General features: G+C 41.9%; 1 protein-coding gene across 2 annotated transcripts; it reads right to left on the bottom strand.

Annotated features, from left to right (window-relative positions):
• Positions 1 to 57: 57 nt before the first annotated feature.
• eri2 (ERI1 exoribonuclease family member 2) lies at positions 58 to 26,740 on the bottom strand. 2 transcript variants are annotated; one of them, XM_059979102.1, is made up of 9 exons: positions 26,571 to 26,740; positions 21,227 to 21,291; positions 20,425 to 20,508; positions 19,115 to 19,242; positions 17,803 to 17,959; positions 15,765 to 15,865; positions 10,435 to 10,516; positions 3,334 to 3,422; positions 58 to 3,195 (listed from the first exon to the last, which is right to left on the bottom strand). In XM_059979102.1, the coding sequence occupies exons 1-9, from the start codon at positions 26,591 to 26,593 to the stop codon at positions 1,825 to 1,827; spliced, it is 2,100 nt and encodes a 699-aa protein (XP_059835085.1). In that variant the 5' UTR covers positions 26,594 to 26,740; the 3' UTR covers positions 58 to 1,824. The 2 variants fall into 2 exon arrangements, with proteins under 2 accessions (XP_059835085.1, XP_059835086.1); XM_059979103.1 differs by lacking the exon at positions 20,425 to 20,508.
• Positions 26,741 to 26,745: the final 5 nt, after the last annotated feature.

The raw sequence follows: 26,745 nt of genomic DNA, 5'->3' as shown, positions 1-26,745 counted from the left end.
GGGTGCCCAAACTTTCACATGCCGCTGTATATCTAGCATTTTGTGAGCCAGTATTTTTGTTAAGCAGTCTCTTGGGACCAAGGATGACTTCCTTACACTCCAGTTTTTTTGGGTTATTAAGTAGCTAATGCGACCATAGTGGGGAAATGCGGACTCTTGCACAACTGTGGACTGAAAGGTGGCTGATAGGTGCTCCTAATGCACAGCCTCAGGGACCTCTATTGTCATAAAATCCCAAAGTGGATCATTGGCATGTATCAAGGCAAGTAGCCCTACCACCTCTATCTGGTCAGACACATGTACCAGGTTCCACAACGTAGTTGAATGTCAATGTGGCAAAGCAAGATGTAATCAGTTGATGCAATGTTCATTAATAAATACCATAATAATCAGTACCAAACCAAAACACTATATCAGTGTCAACTGACAAGGTATCAAAAGAATGTTTTCTCTTCACTGTCCCACTTCTCTGCCGTCAGACAACACAACTGGGAGTCTCTTTTGTAAAAGGGAAAAGTAGGCATGCTGAAATAAAAATGTACAACTTAAGCTGAATGGACATCTATAGGAAGTCTGAATTTATCCAGTGGAATCTTCTCCACTAAGATTTCTACTGCAAATAGCTACTTTCCCATATTTATCTTTTTATGACAGGACATCTAGTTTTCTTTTTAAAATTTCTAATTTTCTGACCAAGAAGACCCTCTTTTAAAGGCAGTCAGACATATAACATCACTATCCAGCTGAATAAATGACCAACTCCATGAAGTTGCATGCCCAATTCTCTCTCTGTGGTTTCGGGAGTCTGTACATTAAGCAACATGCTACCCTTGTCGATTCAGCCAAGTCTGCATTCCCACATATGAGCAGAGCTCTACAGCTCTTCACTTGTGAAACAAACTCATCTAAAAACTTTCACTAAAGGTACCTATGTAATTGAGAAGTCCTTTATTATAGATGCACTTACAAAGCATCTCATGCCCTAACATCCCCAAGTACTTGACATTTTTACAACGCAGTTACTTTATAAGGAACTTAAAAATAAGAGTATAAAAATATAATTAAAACATTTTAAAACAGTTAAGTGAGACAATCATGGAACTAGACACATTGTTGAATAATATTTTCCTTTTTAAAGAAAGCTGATATTTAGCTAAACAACGAGCAAGGACTTGGTCATCAAGTTGGAAGTATAAGCCACAATGTGTTTGCACAAGCATTTTGATTTCCAAAGCCACTTCCCCATTAGGAACATTATTCAACCAATAAAACACAAAACAGAATTTCAAAAATGTTTACAATGATGCTTCTCCATATACTGTTGACTTTAAAAAATCACTAGTGATTCATGATTGAAACTAACTTTTCAGTAATATCTTTAGTTGTAGAGTAGTAAGATGCTAAAAATTGTTGAAAAGGTGATAAGAGTAAATTAAGTGAGGAGATTATATAGACACACACTAACAGTATAAACATATTAACCATGAGAGTGCTGGGCCCAATCACAATTTCCATCCCACTCCAAACCTATTACCTTTTCCCTGCAGATCACCTTTGCAGATCAATGCAAAACTAGTGCTCATGGAATAAATCTTAGCACCAGATCCAAAACTACATCCAAAAGAAACTTGATGGAAATCTTCTACAAAGATTCTGTACATGAATGCTTAAAACTTGTATACAGAAGGAAAAGAAGCCTAATCAAGAAAGTTAAGCACTCTTCAAAAATATTATAGCACACTATTCTACTTCAACTTCTCTGAAATACTGAATAATTTGTTGCTTTATAAACTACATTAAATACAAATAAATCCAGACACGTTGTCAATTCCGGAAAGAAAATCGGAGGCCTAGATGTTTCCTTTGGGAAGAAGGAAAGGCTCCAGATGAACCTGCACTAAAATTATTTGCAAATGAAACTGAAGAAGCTTTCTCTTTCTTCAATGCCCATTCCCACTTAAAGTACCCACAGCCCTTGCTATTGTCAGGATTTCTTTTCCCCATTGCACAGGAGTAGAAAGCTTTCCCATGGTTTGGTCCTGCTTTTGACACAGTAAGTCGCTTAGCTCTGCGACCACATCCACACAGCGGAGGGGTAATTTTCTTACCAATTAATTTACACTGTGCTGGGTATGAATGGTATGCTGAAGGAATAACTCTCGAATCTGTTTTTACGACTGCGGGTAAGGAACAATTAGGTGATGAGTTTTTGTCTGAATATATAGTGAATGACTGCTTCTTAGAAATGGGTGCTTTGAAGGGACTCGACTGCATTTCTTTTCTTTTAATACCAACAGGTAAATGGTTATTTGATCGAAAGGACAAAAGAGAAGTTGCTGAAGACTCAGTGCTTACATTGAAATGGCTGGACAGGACACTGGAAACGTTCACCTTGGGTACTTTAAAGATGGGCTGATCTTTTGCTTGCCTCATAACTTCAGCTACATTATATATTGTTTGCAGATTCCTCTGTACCTCTTCCTGATGCTTTTTGTCTTCTGTCAGTGCGTAATCCTTCCTGCTTTGTGGTGAATCTAAAACTGAACAGTCTTCTGTTATGTACTCCCCTTCAACCAAACCTAATTCTTTACCGTCTTCTCCTTCGTCTCTGTAGCCTATTGATTGATCATTACCTGACAGAGGTAACATGGCAGAATCTTCCCAATATTCCCAGGGGCTGCCAGACTCTGAGCAACTAACATTCAGATTAGAAGTACTGGTGACTGAGTCAACAGTGGTAGATACAAGCAACAGATTGCATACACTCCCATTGGGTTTAGTTTCTTCAGCGCTCATGGCAATATTTTTAACATTAACTTGAAGTTTCTGTTCTTTACTATGATCAATAGAAGTAGAAAGCCCATTGATTAGAGTCCTGGGGGATATTAAATTCTGATAATGAGCATTTCCATTGTTTCCATTTCTACAATCAATGGTCCCCATATGTTGCCGACCAGTTTTAGTCAAAGTTGGCAAAACTGGTTTATGTTGATTAATTGTGACTTTACGTTCATGGTGTGCAACCACATGCTTGATTTCAGCCGTCCTTTTGTTAAGAGTATCATTTTCAGGAAACAAGCTAACTCTACGCCCGTTGTCTGGGTCTTCAGAAAAGGGAGTTGCTTGAGAGGTTTTGCCTCCTGGAACAGGGTTTACAGTTGGTAATCTTGCGATTAAATTTCTCATGGGGGCAACCTAAAGAACATGCCATAAAAGTGGAAATTACCATAGGATACTCTGTGTCCTTAACGTTTATAGAATCTCATATTACACATCAATGCAATCACAGAGGTCTGGTAAATCGAAGTGTAGAACTCACCAAGGGCAACTCACCCTGTCCAACGATTTAGTGATTTTCATGGTACAGCCATCACAGATCATTCGCCAAGCAAGACGAGCAGTGTTGCGGGCATCATCCAAGCCTGGGAAAGTCACATTTTCCAAAGGATTAAGAGCCATGAGAACACAAAATATAACTTCACTCACCTGATCATTGATAACTTCACTCAAATCATCATTGAACTGATTCTATAACCTATGGACTCACTTTCAAGAATGTTACACTCATGTTCTGAATATTATTTGTTACTTATTTATTCAATATTATTGTTTATATTTGCAGTTTGTTTTCTTTTGTACATTAGTTGTTTGTTTGTCTTTGTAGTTTTTAATTGATTATATTGTGTTTCTTTGAGTCTTCTGTAAATGCCAGCAAGAAAATAAATCTCAGGGTATATGGTGACTTGCAGTGCCTATAAAATTATTCACCCTCCCCACCCCCACCCGGGAAGTTTTCATGTTTTATTGTGTTACAACATTGAATCACAGTAGATTTTTTTGGCAATGATTAACAGAAAAAAACTTTCGTGTCAAAGTGAAAACAAATTTCTACAAAATGGTCTTTATTTATTATAATTATTAAAACACAAACACCTCCTTCAAGTCTGTATTTAGTAGATACACCTTTGACAGTAATTACTGCCTTGAGTCTGTATGGATAGGTCTCTACCATCTTTGCACATCTGGACACTGCAATTTTTCCCCATTTTTCTTTACAAAACTGCCAAGCTCTGTCAGATTGCACGGGGATCATGACTGAACATGTACTTTTCAAGTACAGCCGCAGTTCTCAATTGTATTGAGGTCTGGACTCTGACGTGGCCGCTCCAGTACATTAACATCGTTATTTTTAAGCCATTCCTTTGGCTTTATGCTTGAGGTCTGTTATGATCCCAACCCCCCTCCTTTGTGAGAATTGCAAGAGCACCCATTGAGGGGGGGGGGGGGGTCAGTAGACCCAGGAAGTGAGAGAGAGAGAGAAACGTGCCAAATTGCATGTCCCACCCGGGATACAGAATAAGACGACAGCGACTATTGTCTCATGGAGACCACGTGAAAAGCCCTCGGGCAAGGTGGGCTGGTTGAGAGAGAGATTGCATCATCCCAACCTGATTGACACCTGCGACCCCGTGAGGAAGTATAAAGGAGAGTCTCAGGGGGACAGCCCCCTCAGACGCACCAAGAAGACACGAGTGAGTGATCCCGCAGCAGCGCGAAGCCATTCTGAAGGAAGCCACGTGCGTTAGATTCCGGGATTGGAATTTGTGGCTGGAATCACAGAAAACTGCTTTTAACTAACATCAGGGAGAGAAAACCAACGCTCCCCCGATTTCACTGAAGCTTCATCAAGACTCAGCAAGTTCTTTCTTTTCTCCCCCAATCTCTCTCTCTCTCGGTCGCCCCACGTGAAACCCAGCGATTTTCTAAGGGCTGAGGCCTGCAGCCTTCTGAGTGGCTTTTATATTTCCAACGGACAATCTATTAACCCCTAGACAACCGTAGAGCTCACTTCTTAATGATGATTATTACTATACCCGCGCGTTAGATTGAGTGTTGACGATGTGCACTATCTGAATGTATGTATTAACCTTACTTTTGTGTCCCTTTATAAATAAAAACGTTTGAAAATAGTGACATCAGACTTCAACGGACCTCTCTATCTTTGCTGGTAAGTTCTCCAGTTACGGGATTCGTAACAGTTGGGGTTCTCATCTCGGGTTTTGACACCAAATTGGGAGGCCAGTGAATCGGGCTTGTAAATCAAAAACTTGAATCTGGTTACACGGGTAGCCAGACGGGAAACCAGCAAAGATGGACGTGGGTGAATTTATGGAAAACCCGACGCAGCCACAAAATCAGACTTGTTAAATTTAGCGAAGCGGTTGAACCTCACAGAAGTGAGGTCGTCCATGAAAAAGTGGGAGGTACGAAGGGCCATAACTCAGTATTACGTTGAGAAGAATGTGTTTGAAGATGAGGTATTGGAAGATATCCTTGACAAAGTACCATCAAGTGGGACGGTTCAGTTAGAGATGGAGAAATTAAAATTGGAACGTGAAATTAAGTTAAAAGAGCTGGAAGTGGCTGAGAGAGAGAGGGAAAGGCAAAGACAGCATGAAATTCACTTAGAGAAGCTAGAAGCAGAAGAGAAAGAGAGGGAACAGGCCGAGAAAGAGAAACAGAGGCAACATGACCGGGAAATTGAGAAGATGAGAAATGAGCGAAGAGATCAAGGGTTAGACCGAGCGGAGCGGTTTAATGTTAGTAGGGAATTGAGATTGGTGCCCACGTTCGAGGAGACAGATGTCGATAGTTATTTCTTGCTTTTTGAAAAGGTGGCAGTAAATCAGAAGTGGCCAAAAGAGCAGTGGGTGGCGTTGTTACAAAGTGTGTTAAAGGGGAAGGCCTAACGAGCATATGCGGCGTTGTCCCTGGAGGAGGGAGGAGCGGAGAATTATGATGAGGTAAAGAAGGCCATTCTCCGGACTTACGAATTGGTACCTGAGGCCTATAGACAAAAGTTTAGAAATTTAAGGAAAGGGTGGAATCAAATGTATACCGAGCTAGCCCATGAAAAGGGGGTGCTCTTGGACCGTTGGTGCACCGCGGAAAGGGTGGACGAGGATTATGGGCGTCTCAGGGAGTTACTTTTGATCGAGGAATTTAAAAGTTGTGTTCCGGAGGAAATCCGGATGTATTTGAATGAGAAGCCGGATAAGTCCATGTCAGAATTTGCTAGGTTTGCAGACGAATATGTCCTAACCCACAAGACAAAGACTTCCTCGAATAAAGGCCCCCAGAGAGACCGTGGGAACGATCGAGAAAGTCCGACGAGTGAGGCAGAGGTTCCACCGGGAGCTAGCGGTAAGGTTGAGGGGGAAAGGCAAGACAGCCAGAGGGTTCCGGGTTTGACCTGTTTTAATTGTGGAAAGGAGGGGCACATTGCATCTCGATGCTTTGCTCCGAGAAGGGAGATAGGAAGAGGGAAAGCCGCAGTCCCTATCAGGTGTGCCGTGGTAATCAGCAAATCGACCAGGGAGCCGAGGGTAGACAGAGTACGAGAAGGCTCTGGGAGTTGTCTGTCACACGGAACTGTGTCTGTGACGGAGGGAGACACACCAGTTTCCGTACGAACCTGGAGGGATACGGGCGCTGAACTATCCCTGGTTAGCCGTATGGTACTAGAATTTGGTCGGGAAACGGGCATGGTAAAGGTGGAAGGAATAAATAAATGGATAGAAATGGTGCCCTTATATAAGGTCATTCTGGATTGTGAGCTGGCGTATGGATCAGTTGAAATAGGGGTGCCCTCAGAATTCCCGAGAGCTGACGTGGACATCCTGCTGGGGAACGACTTAGCAGGGGGTAAGGTTTGGTCAGCCATGCTGCTGACCTGGCGACCGGCGAGTGTGATGGCCCCGCCCCTAGCGCCCAAGGACCATCTCGCTGGCGTGGTCACTCGCAGCATGTCGAGAGAGACAGCTGAGAATGAGAGCAGTTTAAATCTGGCCCGTTTTGATTTGGCCAAGACGTCTTCGATGTCCCTGTGCCATGAGGGTTTAGAGGGTGGTAAGACGAAGAGTAGTAAAGTGAAAGGGGGTAAGGGAGAGGAGATAGATCTGCCCTTAGCGAAGAGAAAGGTCCTAAAGGTAGGAAATAAAGATGAGAAACAGATAAAGCTGTTAAAAGGTCCCGAGTTGGACATGGATGATCTGTCTGGTTTGGCAGAATTGTTTGAAGAACTTGAGAGTTCTAAAGGTGTTCCCGTTAATGAGGTGAGGGCAGTCCTAGATGGAAAGGGTACCCTTGCCTCGAAGGGGTCTGCTGAAAGGGCCGAGGAGGTTGTTTCAGCTCGCAGGGTTGCGCCTTCCCCGGGTGGGAGCTGCCCAGAGAGTAACTGGGAGAATCGGGGGAAGTTAGAATTTGAAAAAGGTATGGGTGTTGAAAGCCTGGAAGAGGCCAATGTCCCGTTTGAGTGTGTCCGAGATGGGGATGCACGTGGTGCTGAACCTGGTAACGGAGCTCAGAAGAAGTCTGAGGTATCTGATTCAGGGGAACGGGGCAGCCGTCCTTGTGGGTCAGATAGACTTGGTTCAGTGGAAAAAGGGTTAACCTTGGTAACCAGGGGAAGTGTGAGTTCCCCGGTGTTTGTACTCGAAGGTGGGTTCAAAGTTAACGCAGAATTTAAGAATGGGGGGATGAGGATTGTTGTTGAAGGAAACCGAAAGTCCGTAGTTTCCAAATCGAAGGAAGAAATCTTGAACCTGGCAGATTGCTCACAGAGTGAGCCGGGGGATAGCGGGGCCCCCCACTCTGTTGTTATGCCAGGATGGGGTGTGAAGAGGTTGCCTTCGACATGCTGCTTGAGCGAAGAGTTAGAATCAAACACCAATAGCCTGAAGGGGACTGATAAAAGGGCCAGCCACCTGGGTAAAATCAAAGAATTGGGTGCAGATGGCCTGGGGCATGGTGTTGCTAAAATAACCCCAATGAAGGAGGGAGTTCAACACGCCAAATTATTCAAGTTCCCCATGGGGGGAGGGGGGGCTCGCCGAAAAAGAGGCGACGGTTAATGAGGATGCCATTGTTAGACAGCCAAGCAGGTTGAACAGGTTTGCGCCAAAGCCTGTGAATAATAAAGACAGCCCTTTGGAGACCTGCCGGTTAAGTTAAACGACTGAAACTATCAGTATTCGCGTAAACTTTTGTAAATGCACCTAAGCTAAGGTCACACCTCCTTAGTTTTGTTGCTTAAGAGAAAAAAAAATAAATAGGTGGTTATTGAATTGAAGTCTGATGTACGGTTCGCAATGTTATTAAAGAAAGGGACACTGTAATCGTTAACTATTTAGATACTGACTTGAATGTATAACTCTGTGAAAAGAAAAACTTGTGTATTGTGTTAGATTCAAAACTCCTGTAAGACTGTGTACCACTCAGTTTTAACCGCTGGTAAAAACGTTTTAAGAGGGGAGGTTTTATGATCCCAGCCCCCCTCCTTTGTGAGAATCGCAAGAGCACCCGTTGAGGGGGGGAGGGGGGGGTCAGTAGACCCAGGAAGTGAGAGAGAGAGAGAAATGTGCCAAATTGCACGTCCCATCCGGGATACAGAATAAGACGACAGCGACTATTGTCTCATGGAGACCACTTGAAAAGCCCTCGGGCAAGGTGGGCTGGTTGAGAGAGAGATTGCATCCTCCCAACTTGATTGACACCTGCGACCCCGTGAGGAAGTATAAAGGAGAGTCTCAGGGGGACAGCCCCCTCAGACGCACCAAGAAGACACGAGCGAGTGATCCTGCAGCAGCGCGAAGCCATTCTGAAGGAAGCCACGTGCATTAGATTCCGGGATTGGAATTTGTGGCTGGAATCACAGAAAACCGATTTTAACTAACATCGGGGAGAGGAAACCAACGCTCCCCCAATTTCATGGAAGCTTCATCAAGACTTGGCAAGTTCTTTCTCTTCTCCCCCAATCTCTCTCTCTCTCGGTCGCCCCACGTGAAACCCAGCGATTTTCAAAGGGCTGAGGCCTGCAGCCTTCTGAGTGACTTTTATATTTCCAACGGACAATCTATTAACCCCTAGACAACCATAGAGCTCACTTCTTAATGATGATTATTACTATACCCGCGCATTAGATTGAGTGTTGACGATGTGCACTATCTGAATGTATGTATTAACCTTACTTTTGTGTCCCTTTATAAATAAAACGTTTGAAAATAGTGACATCAGACTTCAACGGACCTCTCTATCTTTGCTGGTAAGTTCTCCAGTTACGGGATTCGTAACAGGTCACTGTCTTGCTGGTGAACAAATCTTCTCCCAAGTCACAATTCTCTTACAGACTGCATCAGGTTTTCCTCCAAGACTTCCCTATATCTTGCTGCATTCATTTTACCCTCTACCTTCACAAGCCTGCTGCAGTGCAGCATTCCCACAGCGTGATGTAGCCACCACCATGCTTCACAGTAGGGATGGTGTGCTTCTGATGGTGTGCAGTGTGTAGCTTACGCCAAACATAGCATTTAGCCTGATGACCAAAAAGCTCAATTTTGGTTCCATCAGACCATAGAACCTTCTTCCAGCTGACTGCAGAGTCTCCCACATGCCTTCTGGCAAACTCTAGCTGAGATTTCACATGAGCGTTTTTTTTCCAACAGTAGCCTTTGCCACTCTCCCATAAAGCCACAACTGGTGAAGCACCCAGACCACAGTTGCTGTATGTGCAGTCTTTCCCATCTCAGCCACTGGAACTCCTCCAGAGTTGTCAAAGATCTCGTGGTGGCCTCCCTCAATATTCCTCTTCTTCCGTGGTCACTCAGTTTTTTCAGCTCTGCCTGCTCTAGGCAGATCTACAGCTGTACCTTATTCTTTCCATTTCTTGATGATTGACTTAACTGTACTCCAAGGGATCTTGTCCAAGTGACTTGGACATCCTCTTGTATCCTTCTCCTGACTTGTGCTTTTCAATAGCCTTTTCATGGAGTTGTTTGAGTGTTATTTTGTCTTTGTGGTATAACTTTTGCCAGTATACTGACTCACCAGCAATTGGACCTTCCACATACAGGTGTATTTTCACTACATCAGTTGAAACACATTGACTGCACACAGGTGATCTCCATTAACTAATTAAGTGACTTCTAAAACCAATTGGCCGTACCAGTGAAGATTTGGTGTGTCATATTAAGGAGGATGAATACTTAAGCAATCAACTATTTTGTGTTTTATATTTGTAATTAATTTGGATCACTTTGTAGAGATCTGTTTCACTTTAACACAAAAGTGTCTTTCCTGGTCAGTGTTAAAAGAGCCAAATTAAATCCACTGTAATTCAATGTTGTAAAACAATAAGTCATGAAAACTTCCAGGGGTGGGGGATGAATATTTTTTATAGGCACTGTATATGTACTTTGGCAAGAACTTTACTCTGAATCTTTGAAGATCAGGGTCTAAAACAACCAAGATACGCTAATCAAGTTAGGATACATAGGCAGAATATACACAAGAAGCAGAACACCAAATTCCTGTTATGATGTTCACTTCTATAAAGACAATCAGCAAGCCAAAAGGAATGCAATGTGCACCACCTACCAGAGTGTTCACGTCCTGAAAAGACAATGCCCAGGTCTTGCAAAGCTCCATTTAAACCCTTTGGCTTCCGGTTATAAAACAACTGCCGCACAAACACAAGTCAATTCAAATCATTGCCCATAGAAAACTCAAGCAATATTAAATGAAGGTGTAGAAAAATAAATGCATTATTATTTAGACAATATACATTCAGTGACCACTTTATTAGGTACACCTGTACAAGCACTTGTTCATCAGCCAGTCATGTGGCAGCAACTCAAAGCCTTGGCACAGTCAAGAGGTTCACTTGCTGTTCAGAGCAAATATCAGCATGGAGCAGAAACGTCATCTAAGTGAATCTCTGGTGCCAACTGGAATAGTTCGAACAGTTTCCTGAGATACTCAAGTCCTGAGACTTTGACGCATAACAGTCTCCAGAGTTTAGAGAATGGTGTGAAAACCAAAAAACATCCAGTGAGTGTGGCAGCTCCATGGATAAGAATGCCTTGTTAATGAGAGGGGTCTGAGGAAATGACCAGACCGTTTCAAGCTGACAGAAAGGCAAGAGTAACTCAAATAACCACACATCCCAACAGTGGCATGCAGAAGAGCATCTCTGAATGCACGGCACTTTGAACCTTGCAGTGAATGGGGTACAGCAGAAGACCACAAACCTAATAAAGCGGTCACTGAGAATATATTAAAAACACCTCTCTAAATGGTAGTGAAAATGAATGCATCTCCATAAGGAAGGTATTCACCTCCTGGATATAATGGGCTTCTTTTAACTGAAAATTATTTCTAGAAGGCATTTAGCTCACTATGGGATTTTTTTCATAGATTGCAAATACCAGATGCAATTGTGCAAGATGATTAAAAAGCTGTAAACGAAGAGAAACTATTATGCTGAGCCATAATTGCTTAAAAACTCATTCATCATTTCTTGTTGTCCTTTTCCCGGTTTCAAACACAGCTTCAATTTTTGATCTTCAGATCTCTCAGTAAATGTTAAGCTAAACACAAAGTACTGACCCTGATGAAATAATTGAATTTAACAATCCCACCCCCCCAATATAATAGCAATAAAAGCTACCTGCATTGAAGGGCGAACAAGGAAAGTGTTGACTCTTACAGTGAAAACCATTCATCAAAAGCATGAATTGAAGGAGAGTGAAGACTGTTGCCTTAGAAACATAGAAAACCTACAGCACAATACAGACCCTTTGGCCCACAATGCTGTGCCGAACATGTACTTACCTAGGGTTACCCATAGCCCTCTATTTTTCTAAGCTCCATGTACCTATCCAGGAGTCTCTTAAAAGACCCTTCGTATCCGCCTCCACCACTGTCACTGACAGCCCATTCCACACACTCACCACTCTCTGCATTAAAAAAAAACTTACCCCTGACATCTCCTCTGTACCTGCTTAAAACAAGCACCTTAAAACTGTGCCCTCTCATGTTAGCCATTTCAGCCCTGGGAAAAGCCTTTGACTATCCACACAATTAATGCCTCCCATCAACTTACACACCTTTATCAGGTCACTTCTCATCCTCCATCACTCCAAGGAGAAAAGGCCGAGTTCATTCAACCTATTCGCATGAGGCAAGTTTCCCAATCCTGGCAAAATCCATGTAAACCTCCTCTGCATCCTTTCTATGGTTTTTACGTTCTTCCTGTAGTGAGGCGACCAGAACTAAGCACAGTACTCCAAGTGGGGTCTGACCAAGGTCCTACATAGCTGTAACATTACCTCTCGGCTCCTAAACTTAATCCCATGGTTGATGAAGGTCAATACACCGTATGCCTTCTTAACCACACAGTCAACCTTCACAGCAGCTTTGAGTGTCCTATGGACTCGGACCCCAAGATCCCTCTGATCCTCCACACTGCCAAGAGTCTTACCATTAATACTATATACTGCCATCATTTTTGACCTACCAAAATGAACCACTTCATACTTCTCTGGGTTGAACTCCATCTGCCACTTCTCAGCCCAGTTTTGCATCCTATCGATGTCCCACTGTAACCTCTGACAACCCTCCACACTATCCACAACACCCCCAACCTTTGCGTCATCAGCAAACTTACTAACCCATCCCTCCACTTCCTCATCCAGGTCATTTATAAAAATCACAAAGAGAAGGGGTCCCAGAACAGATCACTGGGGCACACCACTGGTCATCAACCTCCATGCAGAATATGACCTGACTACAATCACTCTTTGCCACCCGTTGGCAAGCCAATTTTGGATCTACAAAGCGATGTTCCCCTGGATCCCATTCCTCCTTACTTTCTCAATAAGCCTTGCATGGGATACCTTATCAAATACCTTGCTGAAATCCATACACAACATCTACTGCTCTACCTTCATCAATGTGTTTAGTCACATCATCAAAAAAATTCAATCAGGCTTGTAGGGCACGACCTGCCTTTGTCAAAGCCATGCTGACTATTCCTAATCATGTCTCTCCAGATGTTCATAAATCTTGCCTCTCAGGATCTTGTCCATCAGCTTACCAACCACTGAAGTAAAACTCACTCTATAATTTCCTGGGCTATCTCTACTCCTTTTCTTGGGTATGGGAACAACATCCTTAACCCTCCAATCCTCCAGAACCTCTCCCATCCTCAATGATGATGCAAAGATCATCACCAGAGGCTCAGCAATCTCCTTCCTCGCCTCCCACAGTTGCCTGGGGTATATCTCGTCGGGTCCCGGTGACTTATCAACTTGATGCTTTCCAAAAGCTCCAGCACATCCTTTTTCTTAATGTCTATATGCTCAAGCTTTTCAGTCCACTGTAATTCATCCCTATAATCGCCAAGATCCTTTTCCGTAGTGAACACTGAAGCAAAGTATTTATTAAGAACTTCTGCTATCTCCTCTGGTTCCATACACACTTTTCCACTGTCACACTTGATTGGTCTTATTCTGTCACGTCTTATCCTCTTGCTCTTCACATACTTGTAGAATGCATTGGGGTTTTCCTTAATCCTGCCCACCAAGGCCTTCTCATGGCCTCTTCCAGCTCTCCTAATTTCATTCTTAAGCTCCTTCCTGCCAGCCTTATAATTTTCTAAATCTCTATTATTACCTAGTTGTTTTGAACCTTCCTTAATCTTTTATTTTTTTCTTGACTAGATTTTCAACAGCCTTTGTACACCACAGTTCCTGTATCCTACCATCCTTTCCCTGTCTCATTGGAACGTACCTATGCAAAACTCTACACAAATATCCCCTGAACACTTGCCACATTTCTGCTGTACATTTCCCTGAGAACATCTGTTCCCAATTTATGCCTCCAAGTTCCTGCCTGATAGCTTCATATTTCCCCTTACTCCAGTTAAACACTTTCCTAACTTGTCTGTTCCTATCCCTCTCCAATGCTATTGTAAAGGAGATAGAATTGTGATCACCATCTCCAAAATGCTCTCGCACTTAAAGATCTGACACCTGACCAGGTTAATTTCCCAATACAAGATCAAGTACAGCCTCTCCTCTTGTAGGCTTATCTACATATTGTGTCAAGAAAGTTTCCTGAACACACCTAACAAACTCCACCCCGTCTAAACCCCTTTCTCTAGGGAGATGCCAATCAATATTTGGGAAATTAAAATCCCCCACCACAACAACCCTGTTATTATTACACCTTTCCAGAATCCATCTCCCTGTCTGCTCCTCAATGTCCCTGTTACTATTGAGTGCTATATTAAAAAAAAAACACCCAGTAGAGTTATTGACCTCTTCCTGTTCCTAACTTCCACCCACAGAGACTCAGTAGACAATCCCTCCATGACTTCCACCTTTTCAGCAACCATGACACTATCTCTGATCAGCAGTGCCATGCCCACACCTCTTTTGCCTCCCTCCCTGTCCTTTCTGAAACATCTAAAGCCTGACACTCAAAGAAACCATTCTTGCCCCTGAGCCATCCAAATCTCTGTAATGGCCACAACATCATAGCTCCAAGTACTGATCCACACCGTCAGCTCATCTGCTTTGTTCATAATGCTCCTTGCAGTAAAATAGATGCATCACAAACAATCGGTTTGAGTGCATCCCTTCTCTAGCACCTGCCTATCCTCCCTCTAGCACTGTCTTCAAGCTTTCCCTATTTGTGAGCCAACCACTCATTCCTCTGTCTCTTCAATTTGGTTCCCACCCCCTCAGCAATTCTAGTTTAAACTCTCCCCAAGCAAACCTCCCTTGGTTCCCCCTTGGATTCAAGTGTAACCCATCTTTTTAGTACAGATCACGCCTGCCCCAAAAGAGGTCCCAGTGATCCAGAAATCTGAAACCCTGCCCCCTGCTCCAATCCTTCAGCCACGTCTTTATCCTCCACCTCAATCTATTCCTATATACTCACTGTTAAGTGGCACGGGCAGTAATCACGAGATTACTATGTTTGAGGTCCTGCTTCTCAACTTCTTTCCTAACTCCCTGTAGTCTGTTTTCAAGACCTCCTCCCTTTTCCTACCTATGTCTTTGGCACCAAAATATACCACACCTCTGGCTGTTCTTCTTCCCATTTCAGGATATCGTGGACGCGATCAGAAACATCCTGGACCCTGGCACCTAGGAGGTAAACCATGTTTCTTTCCTGCATCCACAGAATCACCTGTCTGATCCCCTAACAATAGTCCCCATCACTGCTGCCATCATCTTCCTTTCCCTACCCTTCTGAACCACAAGGCCAGACTCTGTGCCAGAGGCGCGGCCATTGCTGCTTCCCCCAGGTAGGCCAATCCCCCCCCCCCCCAAAACAGGAGTACTTATTGTTAAGGGGGACAGCCACAGGGGTACTCTCTGGTATCTGACTCTTGCTCTTCCCTCTCCTGACTGTTACCCACTTATCTGTCTCCCAAGGCCCCAGTGTGACTCCTTGATTATAGCTCCTATCTATCACCTCCTCACCCTCCCTACCTTTTTTCCCTTCTGGTTTTTAAGTGCAGATCAGTAACACATGTTGCTTCTTTTTCCAACTTTATAATTTTCTCCTCCTTTTGTAATGGACCTCGAATATTTCACACGTTTGCTCTTTTATTCTTTTAATATCTCTTAGTTATCTTACCTGTGATCTTTAAAGACATCCTTCAATTTTTAATGAAGTGGGTTGTAGGTCATTTCCCATTTACTTTGTGATTACTAGAGTCATTGTTTAATCATTCTTTCCAAATTGTTTCAACTTTCCTTACCAATTTTATCAAAAAAATCCAAATTATCTTTCGGCCTTCAATTCTGACAATTAGAACAATCAGTAACTTGCCCTCTCTCTTTGCAGATGCTGACTAGCCTACTGTATATTTCTAGCATTAGCTAAAACCATTTCCCATCTAAATGTCGTACCTTGTAAGTTGCTCGGAGATCAATCCAGCTGTTCAAAACACTCGGTTTTCTGAGTTGTTTCCTTTTACATTCATAGTGCAGGCACACTCCCAGATCCCAATCTATTCAGACCAGAGCATATCATTATAGATGTAGCAGCTACTTGAAAAGAAACCAAAACCACTGAGAGACTAAGCCAGGGTAACCGACGCTGTACGACACCCTTCTAAACAGCGAATTTCCAAACCGATCCTTTATTATGAAACCAGCAAACACAAACAATCTCGTATCAATAAAAATCTAACAGGTAAATTAGCCATGAAACAATCTTAGCGTTCAAATCAGCATTCTAATTATTGATATAACTGAGCATAATTAGCAGCCAAACTGAAATAGTGTTCCATTTAGCCAAGTTAGCGTACTTAAGCGTATTAGGCAGACAAAAAAAATCATTCCCTGTGGTTTGCTCCCTCTGGCTAATGACAAATCGCAAAGCATGAAAACAAAACTGTACTCATTTACTTCTACCGTGCCCCAACCCACGTGACAGATTACCATAATAAATGCGCAACAAAATACAATACAGACAGAAAATAGATACATGGCTCCTACAAAAGAATTTAGCTGCAAGTCTAATTCAGACATTCAAAAAGAGTTTAATTAGTTAGCCTTGCAAAAACATTAACAAAAACACAGATTTAAACTAAGTTCGGGCAGAGAATGCCAAAAACACTCAGTAGGTCAAGCAACGTTCCTAGATCAAAGAGCCAATATCTGCATTTCCTGTTTTTATTTCAGATTTCCAGCATCTGCATTTTCTTTTTAAATAGTGTTACTGGTAAGAGATGCAAAGAGATTTTGTTTTGGATTGTTATGCCTCTAAGCCAGAACTGGAAAGTGATGATTTAAACATGGAAAAAAAAGGCAAATTTGAGCAACACACAAAACATTGGAAGCACTCAGCAAGGCCAGACAGTTTCTATGGAGGGGAATAATAAACAATTGACATTTCAGGCCAGGATCCTTCATCAAAGCTCAAAACATTGATTATTTATTTCCTCTGTGGATGCAGCCTCACTTGTTGACTTCCTCCAGCATTCTGTGTATTTTGGAGGAATGAACAGTTTTTTTTAAAACCAGGTGGCAGGCAGCAAATGGAGGAATGTTGCAAAGATCAGTTATTCAAAGAGGCAACTTCTCAAATGAAATGCTTTCAAATTGTTTATGCCCACCACAAAATAAACCCTTAGCTTAATATGTTGACAATTTAACTCCTCCAGTATTGCATTAGAAGATGATAAATGGCATAGATCAAGTGGATCACCAAAGACTTTTTCCCAGAGTGGAAATGGCTAATATGCAGAGTCATAATTTTAAGGCGACTGGAGGAAAATATGGGGGGATGGGAGTCAGAGGTCAGGGCTTATTTTTTGCACAAAGAGTGGTGAGTGTGTTGAATGCCCTGCTAAGGGTGGAACCCACAAAGGCAAATACTTAGGGCATTTAAGAAACTCTTAGATAAGCACATGATGACAGAAAAATGAAGGGCTATGTAGGAGATCTTAGAGTATGTTAAAAGTCAGCACAACATCGTGGGCCAAAGGACCTGTACTGTGCTGTAGTGTTCTATGTACTAAAGTCAGCATAGATTTGTTTATGTGTAAATCTCTGGATTGGAGCTTGAACCTCTACCCTTCCAATTGAGACAAGAATTTGACTAATAGAGATATAGCTGAATGCAAGCTATTGAGCAGAGTATGTTAATACGTATAGAAGAAAAAATTGGTTCTTTTTGAATCACAATTAATAATGACTGAAGTATCCAAAAGCAAGATAATACAAATGTCCAGATAATGCAAATCTAGTGAGAGGGTCATCAAACAGAAACATTATTTCTCTCTGCACAGGTATTCCTTGACCCACTGAATATCTTCACCTATGTTTCAAATAACCAAACTGATGTTAGTCTTTATGGGTTAGTTCTCAAAAATTGTAGAGTAGTTAATCCTTATTCCGATAAACTAAATTATTTGAATTCACCAGCAAAATCAGAGCGTACCTGACCAAGTTACGAAAGTGCAGGTTTTTGAGTCAGGAGTGCACAGCTGAGGTCCCCCCTTCACAAAATCAATGTTCTTCTCCTGCTGCAGTTTCTGAATCCAACGGGAAAACTGTGAAAGGCATATTGCTAGGGGAACTCCAGCTTCAACCTGACACTGAAAATGATAAAAGGCAGCAGTGAACTTTCTAATTCTAAAATGGGGTGGCATAAAATTATGGCTCACCCATCCACCCCACCACTACAGCCACATCAGGCACTCTTCTCCACAGCCCCCCAGCACCCTTCACTCCCCCCATGAACTGTCACTTTATGCTTACACTCTACACCTCATACCGACACTGATACCGTCCTACTGTATTTTCATATGCCCTGTTGCCTCCTACAATGGTTACTCTTGCCAAAGATCACTGTCACTTTATTACTTCCTGGCAGAGTCACCTTATGCACAGATACTCCTGTGCCTAGTGTCATTTTATGTACATACAATCAGTCTATGTATTTAAGCTAATCTTACATGTGGCCACAATAGTTACTTGCACATGTGTTTATGGGATTGCTTTTATATTTATTGCGTTTTTCATGCTACATCAGATCCAGAGTAACAATCATTTTGTTCTCCTTTACACTTCTGTACTGAAGAATAATAAACAATCTTGAATTCAACAACTGCACACTAGAGGGAGATATTTAGTAGTTTAAAGCTAAATGAATTTCCTTTCATAGATATGTTTTGAAATTGCAGTGTCGTCTAGCAAGCTAGAAATATAGAAACTAGAGTGCTCCAATCAGTTTTTCAATTAGGTAATAGCTAATCATTGCCTTAATTGCATTCGCCTCAATGCCTTAAGCTCCAAATCTTTAAACATCCCAACCTACAGTAACTCCATGTGCAAGTCTGGTCAAATTCCCTTTGTAATACTCCTGTGATGTAGCTCAGCCTTTTTGCTAAGCTACCTTTGATTATTGTTCCTGGACACAAGCCAATACTCAATGGTGCAATCTCTTATCCAACCAGGTGAGCCCCCCTGAGGGATGAACTCATCAGGTTCAAAACCTGTTTCAAATATGGAAATTTGAAACTCTTCTTTAAGCTGGGAATTCATCTCTTCTTCCCAGCCATTTTGCTGACTTTGCCTAATGAAATCAATGGTCCTCACTTAAGAAATATCAAGTTTTATTGGGCCAGACTGCACTTTTAAGAACATATTTAAAAGTAGTTATTCTGTTTTTTTCCGACACACCATAGTACGAAGGCCAATAATCAATTCTATGCCTCACAGAGAACTTAACTCTGTATTGGACAGAATACCTGCTTAATTCCAGTTAAATCTGTACAAAACGCTGACAGGATTGGATGTTCCTGAGGTTGAACGTAAGTGTGAAACTCAACCTCAATCTCTCCACTGGAAGTGTTGAGCAATACTGCAGGAAATTCAACTAGATTAGAGAGAAATGAACAACATATGATCAGAACAGAAAATTAACGATCTCCACAATTCAAATGAGATTTATCTACTTCAGATACAACAAAAACTTGTATTTAATTAGCATCACTAACAGAATTTACACACTTTGAAAGAGCATTATTTGTCGAATTTTAACAGGAGGCCCCAAAGCACAGGTGGCCAAATGTTTGGTCAGAGAGAAAACTAATAAACAATTCAGATGTAGTAGAGATAGAGGAGAGCATTAGAGATAAAATCCTAAAATGAAGCTGAAGGCTCAGTGGTAAGGTGGCAGGGTGCTTAATCGCAGCAACCTTTCTAGTCTAACTTGGTGCAAAGCTTGTCTCAAACGTTTTTCTTGGGTCACAAGACAATGTTGGATGTTGGACATTGGTAATACAAAATATTGTAATCCCGGTTTGTTAGTGCCTTGGCGAGGCTGAAAGCAGAGGAGCTGCGTGGCCTCGAGTTGTTGCAATGACCAGGCCCTCTTGCCAGAACATCATCTGTTGCAGCTACACAGGGGAAGAGGCACTGGAGGTGGTGTGGGAGTGAACAGAGATGCAATGGGTACACTGGAATCTGTGCTGGATTGGGGACTGGCCCCTGCTGGCTGGCTCTCCCATTGGTGCAGGTGTCCAGTGTTCGCTCCCTGGAAGAGAACCAAGATGGCCTTTGTCTGCAGCTGACCCAGTGCAAGATAAGGAACTGCTACAAGACTGTTCTTCCAGAAACATGACTCCAGGACAACATCTAATGCACCATCGATCTTCAAGCCATGCCACTTAGGGGCTTGTGCTAATGTTATTTTGTGACTGTATGTGCTATCATAACGGTATGTGCTGAGTGCAACTATATGTACTGTGTTTTGCAGCTTGACCCCAGAGGAATGATGTTTCATTTGGCTGTATACATGTGTATGGTAGAATGCCAAATAACCTTGAATTTGCACCAATGAAGATATTAAGATCATAAAATGCACAAGAGTTAGGAAGTGAAGAGAACAGGAAAACACAATTCACAAACGTCTCCTTTATCTAAAGTACAAAGCTTCTGCAATAGGCTGCACTCTTCTGCTTTGAAACATTTAGTAACTTAGCTGTTTAAAGAATTATCTTCAAAGTACAACATACCATGATGAAATAATGGGCCTCTTCTATAGATTTATACTCACTTATTTCTGGATGATAATGAGACTTGCCATTTTTCCAGCAGGTGGACTCAAAATCAATAATAATTAGGTATGAGAAATACTGATCTAAAAAGTACAAAAAAGTACAAAAATTCCAGATTAGCCTGCATGGGATGTAGGCTGATTGGTACAATTCTTCATAATTATTCTGGGATCAGTCAGACATCTGTAATACTGTAGTTCTGCTACAATGTGATAGTTGCATTCATAATAAATCTTGCTTTATAGAAAATGATGCTATAAAAACAAATTGCTCAACAGAAAGAAAATAAAAAGATGACCAGAGTGTGTCAGATTTGCAATAACAAAATTACTTTTTCCTGCAGGGTTTTCAAAGGTAAACACATTTTAATAGCTATTAGTTTATTTTGTTACAACAAGCTAAAAATACTAAAGACAATTAGTTTGATTAATAAAGTATCTGATGCTGCTTAATACTGTAAAGCATCTTTGCCAAAATATCAATAGAAGCCTGTCAATTTCCACTGTCTTCCCAAAGTAAAACTAGCTGCTCTTGTTCTTAAGAGACAACAGTGTCTGATTACTGCAGGGAGAATATATAGAAACAGGCAAACAAGCAACTTATTTTTTATATATACGCCTGTCAAACTAACTCCAAGTGGTTCTGTAGTTCCAGGTCGCAAACACATTACAATCAAGTCTGCTGCGCAATTCCCTAATCATATTATATCTGATTCACTTTATAGAAATAGGTGAAATAGCAGAACTATCTGTATCTGGACTTTCTGTTGTTCCACGATAGAATAAATATTTTCACACTTACTCAATTTAGGTTTTTCGTTGCCTTTAACAGAAACTGATGAGCGTCTTCTTATTAAGCCAAGCTGCCTAGAGAAAATATAGGGAAGTTTAAAAGGTTATATGTATGAAAGGTTATATACATGGAAAAAAACACCAAAGCAGTAATTAATCTCAACAAATAACCTCAGAAATATAGTTTGGGATTTTACAGCACATTTAAATGTTAAAGCAGCTGTAATGTTACTCCAGATAGGATTATGTGTACAGTTCTGCAAAAGACTCAGAATCCATTTGACCAACACTAAGTAAATAAGAAGGTGGATAAAGCAGAGCATCTGGCTCATAATTTTCTTTTCCACATATCCAAACATTGGTACGGATAGTTAAACACTAGTTAAACTACAACTAAAAACTCTCACTATACACCAAAGACTGTTCCTGAGAAAGAGCAACACAAACAGGTGAAAACAATTCCTCTGAGCTAACGTTGACACATTAAATAAGACGTAGCAAATTCATTGCCAGACATTGAATATACATATCTAAAGCGGAGATCGATAGATTCTTGATTAGCAAGGGCCTCAAAGGTTACGAGAAGGCACAAGAGTGGGGCTGAGAGGGATAATAAATCAGCCATGACAGAATGGTGGAGCAGATTCGATGCACCAAATGAATTAATTCTGCTATGTCTTAAGGTCTTATACTTCTCAAAGAAAAAAGGTTCTTAGAACAGAATAGTACATAAACAAGATGTTACATTTTTCACACTATTACTTGCTAATTTCACTCTCAAGTAACATTAAAAGCACCAATAGAAGTCCTGAAGGATCTCGACCTGAATCATCAGCTGTTCATTTCCCTCCATAGATGTTTCGTAATCTGCTGAGTTTCTCCAGCTTTTTGCGTCTTGCAAGTGATAATGCAACTTTTATATTACTGTTTATCCTTGGTTCCATATGCGAGTTCAACTTTTTAGAGGTAAACATAAATTTTTAAGTAATCTGCAGAAAGCAGGAAAAGTGTTGATGGGCATCTGTGAGAGGGTAAAAAGTTGCACAGGCACAGGAAAATAACGAAAGCAGTGTTGTGACTGATGGAATTAATCCCCCGGGAATCAGCATTGGCCCAATGGGTCAAATGGCCTCCTCTGTATTGTAATGAGAAAAATGCCTCCAACCCAGAACAAAGTCAGCTAACTTCAGTCACTGAATCACAACACACAGATGATGCTTGGATTTATGCTCTTTCATGAACTGAGACCCAAGTCACTGAAGCTGCGACAGAATGGATCTTACACCTGCAGTAAAACGAAGGTCCCGACCAGCTTCAAATGTACAGCAATACAGGTACAGAACATAACTCTGGCAAACATGTACAATTTCCCATTTCTCAGTAGCCACTGCTCAGGGTTCATCAACATCATCATGTGCCATACTCTGCCAGAGCCTCGGCGACCACTTTCTTCCACTGCGATCTGTCGGCAGTCAAACCTCTTGCATCTCTGGCGGTGAGGCTGTTCCACTCCTTGATGTTGTCAATCCAGGTTGTCCTCTGTCTGCCTCGGGAGCGGCTTCCTTCCACTCTGCCTTCAAGCACAGTGCGTTCCAGTGTGTCATCAGTTCTCGAGATGTGTCCAAAATAGCGAAGTTTCCTTTGGATAACGGTATCCAGAAGTATTGGTTTTGTGCCAGTCTTTTCTAGGATGAAATTGTTGGATCTCCTTTCAATGTATGATACCCTGAGGATCCGTCTGTATGTCCACATCTCAAATGCTGTCAACTTCTTTTCATCAGCTGCTTTTAGGGTCCGTGTTTCACAGCCATATAGGGTTAGCAGACTTTAATTCATGAGTGTTGTCAATGTAACACTGCAGTTTTTAGTTGTTCCTGGAGAGCACTTAAACTTCAAACAAACACAAAGTTCATCATCAACTAGCCAGCAATGATTCGTGCCTCTGTTTATGCTCAAGACAGCAACCACCTAAAGCAAGCACCATTTATCACTAAAAGGACACCACCAACGTCATTTCTGCAAAATGTTCCAAATCCACTGGCAGGATAAATAAACCAATACTAACATCTTCTTCCAAGCCAATATCCCCAGATAGTTCCAATGGGCAGGTCTTATTGTTCACATGCTGGATACCAGTCTCCTGAAACAAACTCAATTCAATGCTCTAACACAGCACAAGACTATCAGGTGGACAGAGGAAACAATAAAATGATACTCGAAAATTCATAGTATCTCATGGTTTTAGAAACTTTGCACAAAGGCTATTCAAAATGGAGTACGTATTCAGGTTGGCATTGAGAACCCTGGGATAAAGTGCTTTTGGCCCAAAATGTTGACCTGGTTTCTCTTTCCAGAGACACTGTCTGACCTATTGAGCATTTTCAGTTTTTTTCTGTTTTGATCAGCATTAAACATATCACGCCTACCACTTCATAAATGGCAAACTGCTCACCCACCCATCCCATCAAATATGTCTTATCTCAATTGCTGCAGAATATCCTGGGCCACAGTGGCTGCATAACTACCTCAGAACCCACAGAACTGCAGTGAAAGCAAGTTACTGAGTGTTCCACAGGGATCGTACAATACACACGTACATTGTGTGTGTTTGCACGCAGTAAATGACCTGGATGAAACTGTAGATGGGTGTCTTAGTAAGTTTGCTGAGGATATGAAAATAGTTTGTAGAGAACTAGAATCAGGTTTATTATCCCTAACGTATGTAAATGAAGTATGTTCTTTTGTGGCAGCAGTATAATGCAATACATAAAAATTATAAGGTACAATAAAAATAAAAATTAATAAATAGTGCAGAGAGTAAAACAGTGAGGTTGTGCTCATGTTCCATTCAGAAGTCTGATGGCAGAGGGGAAAAAGCTGTTGAATGTGCATTTTCAAACTCCTATAGGTCCTCCCTGATGGTAGTAATGAGAAGAGGGCATGTCTTGGATGGCAAGGCTCCTTCATAATGGATGCCACCTTCTTGATACGTCTTTCGAAGATGTCCTCGATGGTGGGTCAGCTCGTGTCCATATTGGAGCTGGCTGAGTCTACAAGCTCCTGCAGCCTCTTGCTGTCCTGCACTTTCGAGCCTCCATACTAGGCAGTGATGCAACAGGTCACCATATATCTGAAGAAATTTGCGAGTGTCTTTGGTAACATACCAAATCTCCTCGAATTCTTAATAAAATATAGCTGCTGACATGCCTTCTTTGTACTGCATCAAAACGTTGGGCCCTGGATAGATCCTTATAGATGGTGGCATGCAAGAACTTGAAGTTGCTCACCCTTCCACTGCTAACCCCTCAATGAAGGTTGGTGTATGCTCTCCTGAAGTTCACAAACAAGTCCTTGCTCTTACTGATGTTGAATTCAAGATTGTTGTTGCGACACCGCCCTAACAGCCATTCCATCTCATTCCTGCATACTCCTCTTCAGCTGAGATTCTGCCAACAACAGTTGTGAGAGCAGAGAAAACTGCCAAAGGGTACCTCAAGATATAAATTGGCTGCAGATATAGGCAGAAGTAGCAGATGGTGTTTAACTCAGACAAATGTGAAGTGTTGCACTTGGGCAGATCAAATGTAAAGGGACAGTACAATGATAATTGTATTGATGTGCAGATAGATCTTGTGGTCCAAGTCCATAGCTCCCTGAAAGTGGTTAGGGCAGTAAAGGCAGCATATGACATGCTTGCCTTTATTAGTCATGAAACTGCATTCAAGAGTCAGGAAGTTATGTTGCAGCTTTATAAAGCACTAGTAAGGCTGCATCTGGAGTATTGGATTCAATTCTAGTCACTGTATTATAAAGAAGGGTGTTGAGGCTTTGGAAAGAGTGAAGGTTTACCAGGATGCTGCCTGTTGTGTATTTAATATTTCAGTAATATTGTAATTATTTTCTTTATGCATTTTTTGTTGTTTGCATAATTCATTACAGGTTGTATTTAAAGTACATAAATAGCATATGTCATTATGCCACCACATCACAAGTATGTGCCTCACAGAAAGTAAAACTAAAAAGGGTACATGTTAACCCTGGATCTATTTTTTTCCTCTTCCTATTAGTTTTGTTTTGGAGACACAAAACACTGCCTGGGTTAGAATGCATGTTCAACAAGGAGAAAGTGGACAAACTGGGCTATTTTTGCTGGAGCAGAGGCTGAAGGGAGATTGGATAGAGATTTGCAGATGAGACACAAATAGACAGCCAATATCTTTTCCCCAGGACTGAAATGTCTATTACAGAGTCATGCACAAGTTGAGACGGGGCAAGTTCAAAGGAGATGGGCGCAGGGCAAATTTTTTTAATAGTGCATGCCTGGAATGCAGGACCAGAATGGTGGTAGAGGCAAATATGATAGAGGCCTTTAAATAGGCACATGAATGTTCAACAAATGGAAGCACATGAACTTAGTGTAGAAAGGGTTAGTTTATTTGGGCATTTCATTACTAATTTAATTAGTTAACATAAGATTGTATGCCAAGGTGTTTGATCCTGTGCTGTACTGTTCTATTGCACTGGACGTTAAAGGTTAAGACATTTCTTTTCCCTTCTTAATAGAGCACTAATTACTGCAAATGCAGCTCATTCAGCTTGAACACACACAAAATGCTGGTGGAACACAGCAGGCCGGGCAGCATCTATGAGAGAAGCGCTGTCGACGTTTCAGGCCGAGACCCTTCGTCAGGACTAACTGAAAGGAAAGATAGTGAGAGATTTGAAAGTGGGGGGGCGGGGGAAGAGAATGCGAAATGATAGAAGACCGGAGGGCGTGGGGTGAAGCTGAGAGCCAGACAGGTGATTGGCAAAAGAGATAGAGCTAGAGAAGGGAAAGGATCATTCTCCCTAGGCCTCTCATCCCATGATCCTTTCCCTTCTCTAGCTCTGTATCCCTTTTGCCAATCACCTTTCTGGCTCTCAGCTTCACCCCTCCCCTCCGGGTAGGGGGGGGGGCGGGGGCGGGTGTGTGTGTGTGTTTGCTGTGACATAACTGTATTCAATGTCCTGACCAATTAAGGCAAGCGTTCTTCGCCACCCTGCCCACCTGTGTCACCACTTTCAAAGGAATCATACATCTACACACCCATGTTTCCCTGCTCTACGACACTCACCAGTTACACGTACCTACCATTTATTGTGCAAAGTTTGTCCTGTTTGTCTTACCAAAGAATAACATCTCGCATTTGCTTAATTAACGGAATATAACTTACTGCCAGTGCAGTAAGCTTGGAACGCACATCTTACGATTCTAGCCCTCTTAATACTGCATTAATTTAACCACTAGCAACTTGGCCCAATTCCAGGCGCTGTGGAAGCAGCTACAAGAGCTTCAGCGGGAGAAGAACACATACTCAGCCAGCTGCTTTGTCGTCATTATTCAGTTCATCCAGAAGCAGGATGGTAGGCGAAAACATCAAAAGGTACTAAGTTTTACACCGAATAAACACAATCGTTTCTATTAACTCTCAAAACTTCAATACCGGCATCGGGGCCAGAATTTAAAGCAGCCGCCGTTGCCCGACGTCA

This window comes from Hypanus sabinus, chromosome 9 (assembly GCF_030144855.1).
Source record: "Hypanus sabinus isolate sHypSab1 chromosome 9, sHypSab1.hap1, whole genome shotgun sequence".
NCBI lineage: Eukaryota > Metazoa > Chordata > Chondrichthyes > Myliobatiformes > Dasyatidae > Hypanus > Hypanus sabinus.
This window is presented reverse-complemented; position numbering and strand designations above follow the sequence as displayed.

Coding starts and splice junctions, on each gene's coding strand:
- eri2 (XM_059979102.1), bottom strand. CDS start 26,593: ATGACGACAAAGCAGCTGGCTGA. Junction 17,960..19,114: donor ATTTAACTGGAATTAAGCAG/GTATTCTGTCCA, acceptor TATCATTTTCAG/TGTCAGGTTGAAGCTGGAGT. Junction 15,866..17,802: donor CACTTTCGTAACTTGGTCAG/GTACGCTCTGAT, acceptor TGGTCTGAATAG/ATTGGGATCTGGGAGTGTGC.